Source organism: Parasteatoda tepidariorum, chromosome 10, assembly GCF_982258835.1.
Source record: "Parasteatoda tepidariorum strain Cologne lab strain chromosome 10, Ptep-v5.0, whole genome shotgun sequence".
Lineage (NCBI taxonomy): Eukaryota > Metazoa > Arthropoda > Arachnida > Araneae > Theridiidae > Parasteatoda > Parasteatoda tepidariorum.
The window spans coordinates 61,936,474-61,951,937 of NC_141764.1; the positions used below are offsets into that span (position 1 = coordinate 61,936,474).

The 15,464-nt window shown below is 29.3% G+C and overlaps 1 protein-coding gene across 1 annotated transcript in view; it reads right to left on the minus strand.

Moving 5' to 3' along the window:
• The window catches only part of LOC107446971 (soluble guanylate cyclase 88E), a 217,215-nt gene that overhangs the window by 58,831 nt on the left and 142,920 nt on the right, over positions 1 to 15,464 (minus strand). The window contains exon 5 of the mRNA XM_043047850.3: positions 4,168 to 4,252. Within this exon, the coding sequence (XP_042903784.2) occupies positions 4,168 to 4,252 (85 nt within the window). The remainder of the gene's footprint in view (positions 1 to 4,167; positions 4,253 to 15,464) is intronic.

Sequence of the window (15,464 nt, forward strand, 5' to 3'; positions counted from 1 at the left end):
AGTTTTTAGAAGTGGAATTGGTTTTAATGAAAATCTAGGTTTTAATCTTTTAGTGAGATTGTCAATTAATCATGTACCAGTAACTATCACAGATCATATTTATATATGATCATACGATAACTGTTACAAATATCAGTAGTCAGTAATATATATATTTCCAGGCACATATAATCCCGATTTCATTTCCGTTGCTAGTATCCGTAAATACATGGTAAACTACTGGAACATCTGTAGTAGTTATATTTTCATTACAACTAACGAAAGTTTGAGTAAAAAGAGAGAGTGCTTTCATTAGCTCTTAATTATTTTAAATTCACTTTTTTTCAAAATCCTTTTATAAAATCCTTTTACTTTTTTTTAGTTTAAAGAAAAGTAACGTTGGTTGTAACAAAAATTTCTTTTCCTAATTTTCTGAAAAATGCTTAAAAAATTTAATGTTTTTTTATTAAAAAATGTTTGCTATGAAAGGAAATTTCTTTATTTCTTCATAAAAATCCGGATTTTTTAAGAATTTTTGCCTTTTTCTTCGAATTTTTTTTTTCTTTCGGTTTCTTGCTATTTTTATTATTATTATTATCTCTCCCTCCCCCTTCTTCCATTGTTCTGTAATTTTTCCCTTGTTTTCTCTTCATTTTGAACTTATTTTATGAGTTCTATTTACTTGCAGCTTATGCGCAATAAATAATACTTATTGTTTCTCTTAATTTTCTTCGTGTTTTTTGTATTTATTTATTATGCTATATATATATATATAAATATATTATTATGATCATTATTATTTTAAAAGCACTAGAAAAGTGTGAATTTCCGAAATTCTGTCAATGCGTTTATCTTTCAGCTAAGAAGATTTAATACTGATTTTTCAAACTACTTCATAAAATAAAATTTAAAAACAACTTCAATAAAAAAATATTTTCTTATTTCTAAATAATTCCACTCTCTCCTCGCTATCGCTCATCAGCTCCCGAAAGTGCTTATACAGTTTATTTTCGATGACTTCGCAATCTAAAGTTGCTTTTTTCATCTCCAATTTCTTTAATGCTTAATCTTTCATATTTTATACTTTATATAAATTATGTAAGAAGCTAGGTTTTAAATATCAACTTATCGCCGAATGAAACGATTCAAATATTTGTTGAAATAAAGACAAAGCCATCTTTCTTACTATTACTCCTTTCATTGTTATAATTAGATGGACAATATATTTACATAACTAACACATTGTTTCTAGCAATAATGTATTTAAAGTCATTACGACTAGTTTTTACTTCACGTAGAAAAATCCCCCCCCCCAAAAAAAGAACCAGTCAACATAAACTATTTAATTACTTCGAATCTTATTATTATTATTTATTATTATAACCATCGTTGAACAAACGACGCAATTTTGAGTTTACGGCTACCGTTGTTCAACTCCGACGCCCTGTAATTTTGACCCCACTCCAGAAGACAAGAAAACATTTAGATCAAGTATTGTAATCTTTTTGTACGAAGCAGCTTTATGGTGGTGTCATCTATGCGTGAATGAGAGTATCGTAATCTAATAGTCCAGGGTCATAAATTGGGAAGTGCTGGACACTGGAAATTCTCCATTTGTTGAAGGGAATGAAAGAAGTATTGTGGTGTGAATGCTTGGACTCGAATCTTCGTTCTGTCATGAGATCACCAGATTAGCCCTCTCGGCTATAATATGTAATGCAATCTGGATATGTAATGAACGCTGCATATAATATGTAATGGACGCTGCAAGTAGCTTAATAAAGTGCCTCTACTTGGTGCGATAAATATCTGGTTGTTTAACAGTATAAGTTGAAAGCAGTTAATAAACAGTTATTCTTACGGCTAACAGTTTGAATACTGTCTTATGGCGATTTTATGGTTATTTGACTCTTTTGTTTGAATATGATAAAATAACAATGAAATAAATTGTTATTTAACCATTTTTTTCCCGAAAAAATTCTGACTGTGAATAGATGAAATGCATAATTTGCCCACACTGACCGAATGTCATGTGGCTAGTGCAGACTGAAATAACTTCTTCAAATGAAAAAAAAATAATAAGTATGCATTGTTATTAGTTTACGTATCATTAAAAATGAAAACAAGCAGTAAAATTTTAGTAAGGATAAATATGCAAGATAAGTTCAAAATGATGGAAAGTAAAATTCTGCTTATAAACTTTACTATAATAGTTATGTCTTAATAGAACGCAGAGGAAATTTATCAAATCTTTGCTTAATCTTTTATAAATAATACCATTACAGTGTTTTTTCTTACTACACTTTCCCTTTCAGTAATGTTTGGTAATAAAGACTAATGATATTTCTAAAAACTTCTTTGCTCATGGATAAGGATTTTGTAATTTAACTATTGTAATGAAGGTCGTTTTATATCGGCTTTAAAAGCCATTAAAAGAACATTGGTTGGTTCCTCTGACATCGTGGTGTAATGCTTCCTAATTATATTGTTGCAACATTTCGATCTAACTTACTGCGAGGATAATAATGAAAACTTAAGATTTTTTTTACCAAGTATTGCTTTTCATAGGATTTTTTTTAAAATTCCTAAGGTATCTTGATAGGGATATTATGTATTTCTATAGCATTCCAAGAATATACTTTTCTGTTAAATAAAATTGCCCCCATTTGCAAACAATCAATTATTTACCATTGATTAAACGACCAGTTAGTGTGTAGATATATTTTGGTAGCAAAAGTAGGATATAAGTATTTCTTAATATTAAATTTTGGACTTGGTAAATGTTTCGCTTATTCGAAGAAGCTTAAGAAATTGATCTTAAGAAATAGAAAATAGATTTCGTTTATTTATGAACGCTGAGAAAGACACGAAAACAAGATAGAAAAAAAATTTAAAAATATATTTATATTAGATATTAATACTATGGAGAAAGGTTACTCAAATAAGATGTGAATCAAGTGACAGCATTAGAAATATAGCAGCCACAGCATGTGGAGTGCACCTTAAACTGTATATAAATGATAAACCAGCTCGCATGAGAGCATATGACGTTAATGTAAAGTCGTGCTAATATGGAAAATTATAGAACGCGCTGCAGTACAATTTTTAATGGCTTAATGTGAGTATTTATCGTTAAGTGTTTGTTGTTACTGACGACGTTAAGTGTTGTTGTTATTTTGTTGTTATTGGCGTCTAGAATGAGCAGCTGGGAATAGTTAATATAAAATATTTTCAATAAGGGTTTGCATCAAAAACAGAGGTCAAACAAATGTTATCAAATTGTGATAATTAAGGCGATTAGAGGTAATCAAAAAGTTATGATTATACTGATTGTATTTGGCATGAGTGAAAAAATGGTGCTATTGTCTTCCCTTACAAAAATGTAAGGTATTTTTGAGGTTTATATGAGTTTGTTTTTAAATGTCAAGATTGATTTGAGATTTATTCGAAGTTGGTTACAAAAACATTTTTAAAATATCCACCTCCCAAGGTGCATATTCAAAATATGTATTCATTCACACTTGAGGTTGTTTTGAGGTTGATAAAAACCTACTTTAGAGCAAATAGCTTAGGGAGGTTGTTTTTGAAGTGTATGGATTTATTTTTCTTATCTTCAAGCAAATACATATATTTGAGATGTGAATTTCACCCGATCTAAATTAAAACTATTTCTGAGTTAGATATGAGGCTGATTTTGTGAAGGGTAAATAAGGTTGAAATTGAGATTTATTAATGAGGTCATTTTTGGTCCAAAACATAATCTCATTTTCTATCTCAGGTATATTTTTTTTAACCTGTCAACCTCAAAACACCTTATTTTTTGTAAGGAAACTACCACTAATAATTACACTATTTTGAGCTGCCTTGTTCTAAACTCATCCTTATTAGTTCAAATTTACCATTCCTTTAAATGCTATCATGCGACCTGGTTAATCAGTTTACAATGTTTTTTAAATATAATGAGAGCAATGATTATTAAATATAATTACTGTTAGGAATAATTATCTATAAAATATGTAAAAACAATACAAATTTATAATAAATAAAAATGTAGGCATTGTTTATTAAATATAATGAGAGCAATGATTATAACATATACTGAAGGAAATTATTAAAAACTGCAACTTAGGGTAATATGCACTGACATAAAATGAATTTTACAAATTTTTAAATTAAAATTCAACTTACACAGGAGTTCCTAGATAGACCATACTCTTCCACTCTTCCATATACATCATTTGTCCTTTTAAATGTAATAATTTGTCTTCTAATCCTATGAATAGTAAAGTAAACTTTTAATTTAAAGACCTTTTTTTAATGAAATATTAAACATTTTAAAATATTGTATAGTGTTCCAAAAAAGCGAACGTCCTGTATAACTTTTGATCTAATGATCCGAAGAAAAAAATATATATAAAAAATAACTTACACTGTAAGAAATTCCGGATAAAGTTCCGGTAAAAAGTATTGGTACTCAAGGTGTGGTACTTTTTACCATTAAATTCATTTTAAATGGAACACTCTACTGAATTAAAAAAATCTGATATACCGCAATGTTTTAATTGTTGAATTACCATAAAATCGCTGAATCACTCAAATTAAATAAAAATTACTGCAAAAATTACGGTCTAATATCTTAACGCTGTTTTTCGAAGCTCTATCTCCCAAGAAAATTTTAAAAAACATAGTTTAATTGCCTCACACTCGGAGCAATGCGATGATTTTAAACTATCTGTGTAAACTTGCCGTGAAGACTTTTCTAGGTTTTAGAACAGACAAATAACTTAAACATTTTAAAAGTTATTTAACTTTTTTTAAAAAATAGCCAATTTGGCGACATTTTTCGACCTAGATGAAAATTATCAAAATCCCTACCATATTCCCAGTTTTTGCAAATGTTTATGAACCCAAGTAATGCAGCACTGGAGTAAGTTTTTGAATCTTAAAAATTATACCACAAGCGCTTTTCATTTTCACAAAACTGTGGCTTTCCACCTTATTTGACGTTTTGATCCATTTTCAAGATAAGCGCAGCTGTCATGAGTAACAGTTACAAACTCTCTGCAGTTATAAAAATAGAATATTATTCGCAAAAAACCATAATTTCATATTACGACTTAACCTTCGAAAAACAGTCCTCAGGTAAAAATGGATTTTACGGATTTTGCCCCCAAAGTACCGCACTTTATACAGTAATTTGATCCAGAATTTTTTATGATGTACTAGGACTCAATCTTGTAGGTTCGAAGTCCTTATCTGAAATATACTAATTAGTTAGATCAAATGATAGTTTAAGTTAAGAAATAGGAGATAAAAACGTACAGTCTCTCAATAAACATACCTTTTCTTTTCGACGAATTGAATTCCTGACTCTTTAAAAAGGAAGGGGGAAGTTGCAATTTAGAAAACAATGGTCCCATAGAATTTAAAAATTTGGTCAAGAGATATAGGTCGAAAGTTTCTATTTTGCTAATTTGGTCGTCTGAAACAGTGTTCCCCAACCTTTTTATCACAACAGACTTGTCAACGTTTGATAATTTTACCGCGGCCCGGTGGGGTGGGGGACGTTGATTGTTTATATTTTAAATTATTTTGGTTTTTGAATTTTAATTTAATTGTATTTAAACATGCCTTCAATATAAAACACAGTTACACCAAAAAAAATATAAAGTGATTTAACATTTTAATTTAGTAGAATGTTAAATCAATGACAACCCTGAGCCTGTTTCTTTGCAATAAATGCATCTGGGGGTAATCGGAGACAATGACACCCGAAGTGTGTTGCTTATGTCCTGTTTATTCCGTTGCTTTGTTTTGGTTGCTGTTACTGCAGAATACCCCGCTTTACATTGATAGGTTGTCGGAAATGGCAATGGGGATTTAAGTGCTCTGGTGGCAATCTCGGGGTATTTTGCAGGGCATTCTGCCAATCTCGAGGTATTCTACCTTCGGGGCCCCTTTTTTTTAAATAAATAAAATTTTAATAGAACACAGATATTTTTAATTTGGGGTATAAACCTAGGAATTTAAATTCAGTTTCAATGAAATGGGCGGTCCGGTACCATTTGATCCACGGACCGGTACCGGGGGTTGGGGAACATTGGTCTAAAAGAAACTGTTTATTAAATTTCTGATTCTCAAGTATTATTTCCTTCAAATTTTGGATTTTGTAATTTTAATTTACGAAAATTAGAAATGCGTATGCCTTATAATTCAACTTTTTTCAATTTAGTCTAGAGAGAGGTCACAAGTTTTTATTTTTCTAATTTGGACGTCTCAAAGAAGCTGTATTTTAATTTTTTTGTTCGAGAATTACTTCCTTAAAATTTTGGATTTTAAGGAAGTAATTGTAAATGTAATTTACAATTACTTGTAATTGGAATTTTTGTAATTGGAATTTACGAAAATTAAATTGTTGCAAAATGCGTATGCCTTACAATTCAACTTTTTTGAGCTTAGTCAAAAGAGAGGTCAAAGGTTTCTATTTTTTTAATTTGGACGTATCAAAGAAGCTGTATTTTAAATTTTTTTTTGCTCGAGAATTACTTACTTCAAATTTTGGATTTTTAAATTTGAATTTACGAAAATTAAATTGTTGCAAAAATGCTTACGCCTTACAATTCAACTTTTTTGAGCTTAGTCAAAAGAGATGCCAAAGGTTTCTATTTTTTTAATTTGGACGTCTCAACGAAACTGTATTTTAATTTTTTTTGGCTCGAGAATTACTTCCTTCAAATTTTGGATTTTGTAATTTGAATTTAAAATTAAATAGCTGTAAAAATTTTCATAATTTACAATTCAACTTTTTTGATCGTTAATAAATTAAAAAATAGAAAATAATTAATGATTAAGAAAATTACATTGAATTGTGTTCAAGCAAGTCTTATAAATGTGTCCAAAAACTTTTTGATTAGCTTCATTAGTTTCAGGAAAATAGCAAAATGCGTATTAAAATTTCCATAAAGGGGCCTAAACTTTCGACTACCCTCCTGACTTAACTACTGGGAGAGTATTTTCCAGATTAGTTGATCAAGAACAAATTTATCTTCAATAAATTTCATTTATTTTCCCATTCTTAAAAAAACAAAGATTGTTGTAAATTTATATAATAAAAGAGGCAAGACGCTGAAGAAGTAAGATGTCAAGACCAAACAAAAAAAAAGAAAGAAAGAAAATATTCATCTTGTTGATAACTAAATCGATAACTTAGAGTTCTTTAGAAATTTGAAAGAAATTCTAAAGCTGTAATATAATAAGATTAGTAAAAGAAATATGTTTCCAAAATTTGAAAGGTGTTCTGTCCAACATCACTCCATTTGAATATTTGATTCCGAGGAAATGATTGATCAGGTAGGTTGACGTTGGGAAAAGAATTGACAAAGCGCGAATTATTTATTGAGATAAGACAACAATTTACTATTCATGAATATATGTTTTTAAATACAACGAAAACTTTATACCACATTTGTTGCATATTAGAGTATATCTTATCAGAAAGTCTTCAATCATTATGCGAAAATGTCTAAAGTACATAATATATAACACAAAGTTAATAATAGTTTCGTTCTTTTTTCTTCTTTGTTTATTTTTTGAACATGGTAATACATCATTTATGTAGGGAAGAGAACGGCTGAAAGGGAAAGCTTTAATAAATTTGTGTAAAAAGTTTAATCAGTATTTTGAAGAGATCTGATAATTTTTTTAAAACAAAATTTAAACGCTTATTTTTATTTTGGATGATACATAAACTGATTTGGGCTTATTTTTCTTTAATAATTGTTTTATAAAAAAAACATTGCTTTGTCCGCACCACACTGTAAAAAATTTCATATCAAATTACAAAATTGCCGGTACTTTTACCCTGAGTGCCGGTAAAAATGCCAACACTCAGACTGCCAGTACTTTTCCCCAAAAAAATCCATTTTTGAAGTGAAATTTTATGAAACAAAAATATTGAATTACCCTAATTTTTACAATAGAATATTTGCTATAAAACACAGTGATTAAATAAGTATTACTTTAAAAATTACAGTACAAAATTTTAAGGTAAAAATGTACTGTAACAGGGATTTCATGGATGGTGCATTAACTGTAATTTGATTCGAAGCCTTTTAAAGTGTAATAGGGTCAGTTTGCATATCATCAATTTTTTTTTAATCCATTGTCAATCAACTAAAAAATACGGAACTAATATTAGAGAACTTTATTGTGTTTCGTGGTGTCATTTGCTCGTTTAAGCTCATCGGTTTATAGCAAAAAAAGTGACTATTAAAATAAGTAGCATATTAATTTATAACACTAAATTTCCTATTATTAAAAAATAATAAATAAGAATGGTCAAAAACCGCAATTAAAAAAACTACATTTCACTTTCCAACTACAAAAACCTAGTTTTTTAATTTGCTACTTAAAAATCTAATAAATTGTGATGCAGAAAATGTGAATGGAATTAAATAACAGAAATATTCCATTTGTCCTCATTAGCCAGATATTTATACTAGTTCTCGTCATGTCAATGACACATATATTAAATTTATTTATAGCTTTGATACTTAAACGTAACATCAAAATAAAATTTTCTTCTTTTAAATATAAAAATGGAGAAATAAAAAATCAAAACCGAGACCTAGAGTTTTAGAGCATTTGAGGAATTTTTAAATATGTCTGTGCAGCGTAATAATAATTAATTGTAAGTTAAAAAATTAATATACTTTTCCTTATTCTATTTATTTTTATTCTTAAGTTAAAACTATAAAAATTAACTTCGGAAAAAAAATGCTGTAAAAATTGAATTTCGAAAAAATGCACGAAAGCATTGCGCAAAGAAAAGAATAATGCAAAAAATAAAGAAAGGTAATAAAAATACAAAAGTTCGAAAAAAAAAACGCTTTCTAAATTAAAATACAATATGAACCAAACTTGTTCTTTAACGAATAGTAGTAAAAACAGTAGTAAAGTGTTCATATGACTAGTATGGCTCTTTTCCAAAATGCATTTTTTATTAAAAGAAAAATGTTGTTCTGAACCTATCCAAATACGAATTACTTTTTTAAGGTATCCAACTACTGTCAACAATTTTTTTAAAAAAAAAATTACTTAAAAATTTGAAAAACTTCTTTATTTGTTTTAATTTGTGTATGAACTAACAAAACTAACAAAAAATATTATTATCATTTCTTTATAATTATATTGAAAATGGCCATTTGTTTTATTAATAGGCATTATATGGCATTTTTTTGCATATACACTAAGCACTGCTAAAGCATTTTTATCGCCTAAAGCAAAAGATCTTTGAGGATTTTATTTAGAAGGCTACGGTTTGAACTATTATCTTAAAAGCAGGTGCATATACCACAGAGTTAGGGATCAATGTAGTTAAAAAAGCAAATTTTTAAAAATTTCCGCACTTCTCTTTGCGAAAAAACATGCATAAAAATGAAATTCTGCATTTTTTTCTTAGTCTATAGTTCAAAACATGAGTGCTATAATCATAAACACTCGTGAAAAATTGTAGACAATTATTTCAAAAACAACATGAGGTATCGTATTCAAGATGGCGTAAAATGTGAAAAAAAATCTGATTTTGAAATCAACGCATTCAAAGATTTCAAATTATTAGTCTATCCGCTTTTATCACCTTGCACAAAAACTGCTATAACATTGAAAATAATTGGATTATAAACAAAAGTAAAATATTTTTAGAAAGTTAAGATTACTGGTATTCTACATTTATAATAAACTCAATTTCAAAAATTTTGCCATAAATCATGTTTTGCACAATCATCTTAAAGAAAAATGCTTTTTTGGATCTATTTAAACACGAATTCCATTTTCTTTTTAAGAAAGAGTTTTGTCCGTATTTATATTCTTTAAAAGAAAAGTAAACGCGAACCTATTCAAAAAGCATTTATTTTATTTAAATGTTTAAAAAAATATGAATAATTGCAACTGGAATATTAATTAATATTTTTATTAATTAAATTATTATTTACGTAGCATACTAAAAATATCAAGCATCAGATTTTTAATTGAAAAATATCTTGTTATTTCGCATATCGAATCTTTTAAAAAATACATTCATTTATAAAAAGATACATAGTTTAAAACGATTTTTTATTTTTTATTTTTTAATCAGTTATTGCTCTCCATGAATATGATTGACCCAGCATGTTTCCCTCCTGCTTTTTCATCTTCTTTCGGCTTCTAAAATCAAAATTCCTGGCATATTTTTCCGAATTTACATATTTTTTGTGATAAACTATTGATGCGAAAGGAATTCAGATTTTCTTTTATTAAAAAATAAAATCCAAAAAAATGATAATTTTTGAAGTTGATATTTATGAAATAAAAGATACTTTTTCCTTGCATTGACATCAACAGTGTTGACACTATGTGGAGCGATATTTTATAGATTTTTTCTTAAAAAAATGTTATTGTACGCAGGAATTTTTTTCGTTTTAATGGAGGCATTTCAAAATATATTTCGTATCAATACTAAATCATTGGTACACTAAAATAATTTTATACCAAATTTCAATTTCTATAAGTCTCATTATCTAAGTGCCAGTAAAAATAAATGTATTAAAGACATTTTTAGGCTACTGATTATGAAAAATTTTTACAAAATTATCATTTTAATAAATAATTAAATTTGTTTATTCGTAAAAATTAAAAGGAATTCAAAAACAGTGAAATAAAAATTGCATTGTTTTCGCATTCCTCAGAGAATAGAAACATTAGACAAGGTCAAAGGGCGCGAACATTAAAGAGCGTTAATTTTGTATTTTTATCTGAAAAATTTTCCATTGCTTGGGAAGCTCGGACTATGCTGACCAGAATATTTTTTCTGATAACAACTAATGATATAACGATTAAGTAAATTAATGAGTAATTTAATATTCGGAAGCAAATATATGAATTAGCCTGTCAGTAAATAGGTTAATTAGTCAATCTACTTATCAGTAAATAGGGGAACCTGTTTGCCCACAATCATTAAATGGGTAAAACAGTTTATAAGTAAAAAAAGATTTCTGGTACAGTAATTTGCAATCTGCGGCACTGGCGTTAAAGACGATAATATTTTTAAAATAAAACGGCAATTAATGTTTTTCACGTTATCTTTTAACCGAGAGTAATATTATTAAACTATTTGCACAGCGATACAACGAATAAGTAAATGTATAAGTGCATAGATGAAAACGAATCAATAAATTTGCGAGTCAGTGAGTCGGTAAATGAATGAATCCGTCGGTGTTAGCAAATGAGGGAATCAGTAAATGAGGGAATCAGTAAATGAGGGAATCAGTAAATGAGGGAATCAGTAAGTAAGCGAATCAGTTCGAAAGGGAAAAATATTTGTGGTAGAGTGATTCGTAATGTGTGGTATAACCGGGAAAGATGGCAATATTTTTATAATTTATCTGCTGTTAGTAGTTTTTCACGTTATTCTTTACCCGAGTGTAATATTATTAAACTATTTACATAGTGATGTAACGAATGAGTAAATGAATGAGTGCACAGATGAAAACGAATCAATAAATTTGCGAGTCAGTGAGTCAGTAAATAAATGAATCTGCCGGTGTTAGTAAAAGAGGGAATCAGTAAGTAAGCGAATCAGTTCATAAGGGAAAAATATTTGTGGTAGAGTGATTCGTAATGTGTGTTATGGCCGGGAAAGATGGCAATATTTTTACAATTTATCTGCAATTAATAGTTTTTCACGTTATTTTTTACCAGAGAGTAATATTATTAAACTACTTACATAGCGATGTAACGAATGAGTAAATGAATGAGTACACATATGAAAACGAATCTATAAATTTGCGAGTCAGTGAGTCGGTAAATGAATGAATCCGTCGGTGTTAGTAAATGAGGGAATCAGCAAGTAAGCGAATCAGTTCATAAGGGAAAAATATTTGTGGTAGAGTGATTCGTAATGTGTGTTATGGCCGGGAAAGATGGCAATATTTTTATAATTTATCTGCAATTAATGGTTTTTCACGTTATTTTTTACCAGAGAGTAATATTATTAAACTACCTACATAGTGATGTAACGAATGAGTAAATGATTGAGTGCACAGATGAAAACGAATCTATAAATTTGCGAGTCAGTGAGTCGGTAAATGAATGAATCCGTCGGTGTTAGTAAATGAGGGAATCAGTAAGTAAGCGAATCAGTTCATAAGGGAAAAATATTTGTGGTAGAGTGATTCGTAATGTGTGTTATGGCCGGGAAAGATGGCAATATTTTTATAATTTATCTGTAATTAATAGTTTTTCACGTTATTTTTTACCAGAGAGTAATATTATTAAACTATTTACATAGTGATGTAACGAATCAGTAAATAAATGAGTGCACAGATGAAAACGAATCTATAAATTTGCGAGTCAGTGAGTCGGTAAATGAATGAATCCGTCGTTGTTAGTAAATGAGGGAATCAATAAATAAGTGAATCAGTTTATAAATAAAACAACCCTGTAATTCGACCCTGTAACAACCCTGTAATTTTCAAGTCATTTTTTACCCAAATATAACATTATACACCTAAATAGTGATGTAACAAATGAGTGAGTGAATGATTGAGTTAAAAAATGTCATGTTATTTTGAACCCAAATTAAACATTGTGAAAGTGGATAGTGACATATCAAAATAGTGAATGAATAAATATCACGTCATTTTCCTTCCTAATGAAGTGATAAAAAAGTGATGTTACAAATAAAACAGGAAAAAAAGAATGAATCAATGAATTTAGCGAATTAGTGATTTTGGAATCAATAGTTCCTCTCATCAGTAAATTGGAAAAAGGAGAGAATCAGTTAATCGGCTAATCAGTAAATGGGCCAATCAGTTTGAAATAAAAAAAATAAATAAATAAACCTATAAACTGTAGAATGATTGAAGGCAAAGCTGTGGTATCTCAGGAGATAGAGTGCTCGCCTTCCAATGAGGGGAACCGGGTTTGAACCCCAACGATGGCTGGTCGATACGAATTCCGCACCCGGCTCGCACCCACCACAGTGCTAACGTAAAATATCCTCAGGAGTAGACGGATCATGGATTACAGTCCCCTTGCCGCCAAGCGAACCGTGGGAGGCTTTCGTGGTTTCCCTCTCCATGTATTACAAATGCGGGTTAGTACAACATCTTCTAGAAGGAAGGCCTTAGGCTAACGTGGCGGATTTTCGTGGTTTTCCTCTCCATGTAAAGCAATTACGGGTTAGTTTCCTCAAAATGTCCTCCATGAAGGCAAATTTCTCCCAATACTTGATCCAATAATTCTCCTTTTTTCTGGATTGGGTTCAAAGTTACAAAGTAACGGAGTTAAACATTAGTAGTCGTTAACTTAAAATTGAAAGGATTATAAATTAAAATAAGGCCACAGTTTGTTTTATTGATTTCATTGTCATTCATATTTTTTACGTCATTTTTTTTACTCTAAATGAAGTATAACTTCAGTCTCAAACATAGTTTAGAAGTTAAAATAATTTTCAATTAATTAGAGTGTTAAATAATTAGTTTGAATTAATTAGAGTGTTACGTTAAAATAATTAAGTGCAAAATTAATTTTTTAAATTCTGAAATATATTTCTAAATCTCAAATATTTGATCCATTTTAAATTTGTGGAGTTGAACACAATTTTTGGATTGATTTCTTCGTCATTAATATTATTTTCATGTCATTTTTTCCTGAAATGAAACACAAAACAAATATTTATAAAATGTCAATTTTAAACATAATTTAGGAAGAACTATACTCAAAATATTAAATAAACTCTACTCAGTTTTCTAAAATGCTCTTCAAAGTCAAGTTTTTAATTGCGTTATTTATTCTGAACTCTAGTAAAGAATCCGATTACTTTTATTATTTACCAAAAACTACTCAAGCTGACTAGTCTGGCCTTGACAGTTTGAACTCCTTTCAACATTTTTTTTATTTTTTACTTTAGAATTTCGAGTTATTTACAATGTGCTTGTGATGAAAATTTTCCTAAAAATGTTCCTCAATGGAATTCACTCTCAAGCTTCAAAATCTTAGAAAAGTTAAGCTTTTAAGAAAAATATATCGAAATTTTTCATCGCTAAAGGTTTTTATTCGAATTTAATTGCCGGATTTCTTTTCGCAATTATTTTTACAGTCTTACACTATTTTATCGAAACAAAAACTCAGCTTTGTAGACAAATCACTTTTAATATCTTTTTTCACACTTTAATATTACATAAAAAGTCTAAACTTTACATGAAAAATAATATCAGGAAGTTAAATTTACACTGCAAAAAATTTCAAAAACAAACTTTCGACAAAAACGTTTCCGAAAATCTCAAAGAAATTATTCATTTAATATCATGTTTCGGATCAATTGAGAAACATGTGGGAAACTGAATCGCATTGACACCTATTCAGTTCACCTATTATTTAATAGTTGTAGTGGTTTCAGCTACCACTACAACTATTAAATTAACACGAAAAACAAACTTTCGACAAGAACGTTTCCGAAAATCTCAAAGAAATTATTCATTTAATATCATGTTTCGGATCAATTGAGAAACATGTGGGAAACTGAATCTCACTGACACCTATTCAGTTCACCTATTATTTAATAGTTGTAGTGGTTTCAGGCACCACTACAACTATTAAATTCCAATTCACTTGTATATAAGACATGATAACTAGATACTATCAGGAGGTACCTTTTAAAAGATGACGGTTGACACTGTCGGTAGTCTACCTCGACTGAAACAACTACTTCGATTTGAACACACCGAGTTCGGTGGATGGTTCAGAGTGTACACTTGACTTGCTATTTGTGACTTCGACATTGTCCTTCTCGCTCTGTCGCTAGTTAGTCTCTATCATACACAACGGGGACCTTTATACACTCGTTGGTAATTGTAATTGCGATCACACTCACTATCATGATTCTAATATAGTTCTCACGATCAGCACACTCAAAGGCCGGTGATTTTAATACAGCTCTATCGGTCTCTCTCAAAATCGCAATGAATCAACTAGTGATATCCATTCATTGAATTCTATCACAGTTAAATTATGATAGTGGAATAATGTAGCGCTTCTATCACCACAACAATTAAATTCCAATTCACTAGTATATACGACAAGTTAACACGATTCTATCTTGGGGTATCTACTGATAGCTGGTGCTTGATGCTGTCCACACACTAGGGCCTACATTGGTGGCCCGGACATGACCTGAACACGTCGATCTTGACAGCAGAGCCCACTCAGATTTAAATACGCCTACTTCGATAGATGATCCCCATTGGACAATTAACAGTCCCACAAGTTATTTCCAAAATATTAAACCATTTTTAAAACTACAAGCACCGTATCTGCTCTATATATTCAAAAATGTTTCGGGATTTTTTTGCAGTGTATTTATTCAAGACATTGCAATATCTTATCAAAAAAGAAGTTTTATTGCTGCGTAACTTCAATAATAAACCACTTTTACAATTTAAAAGTTT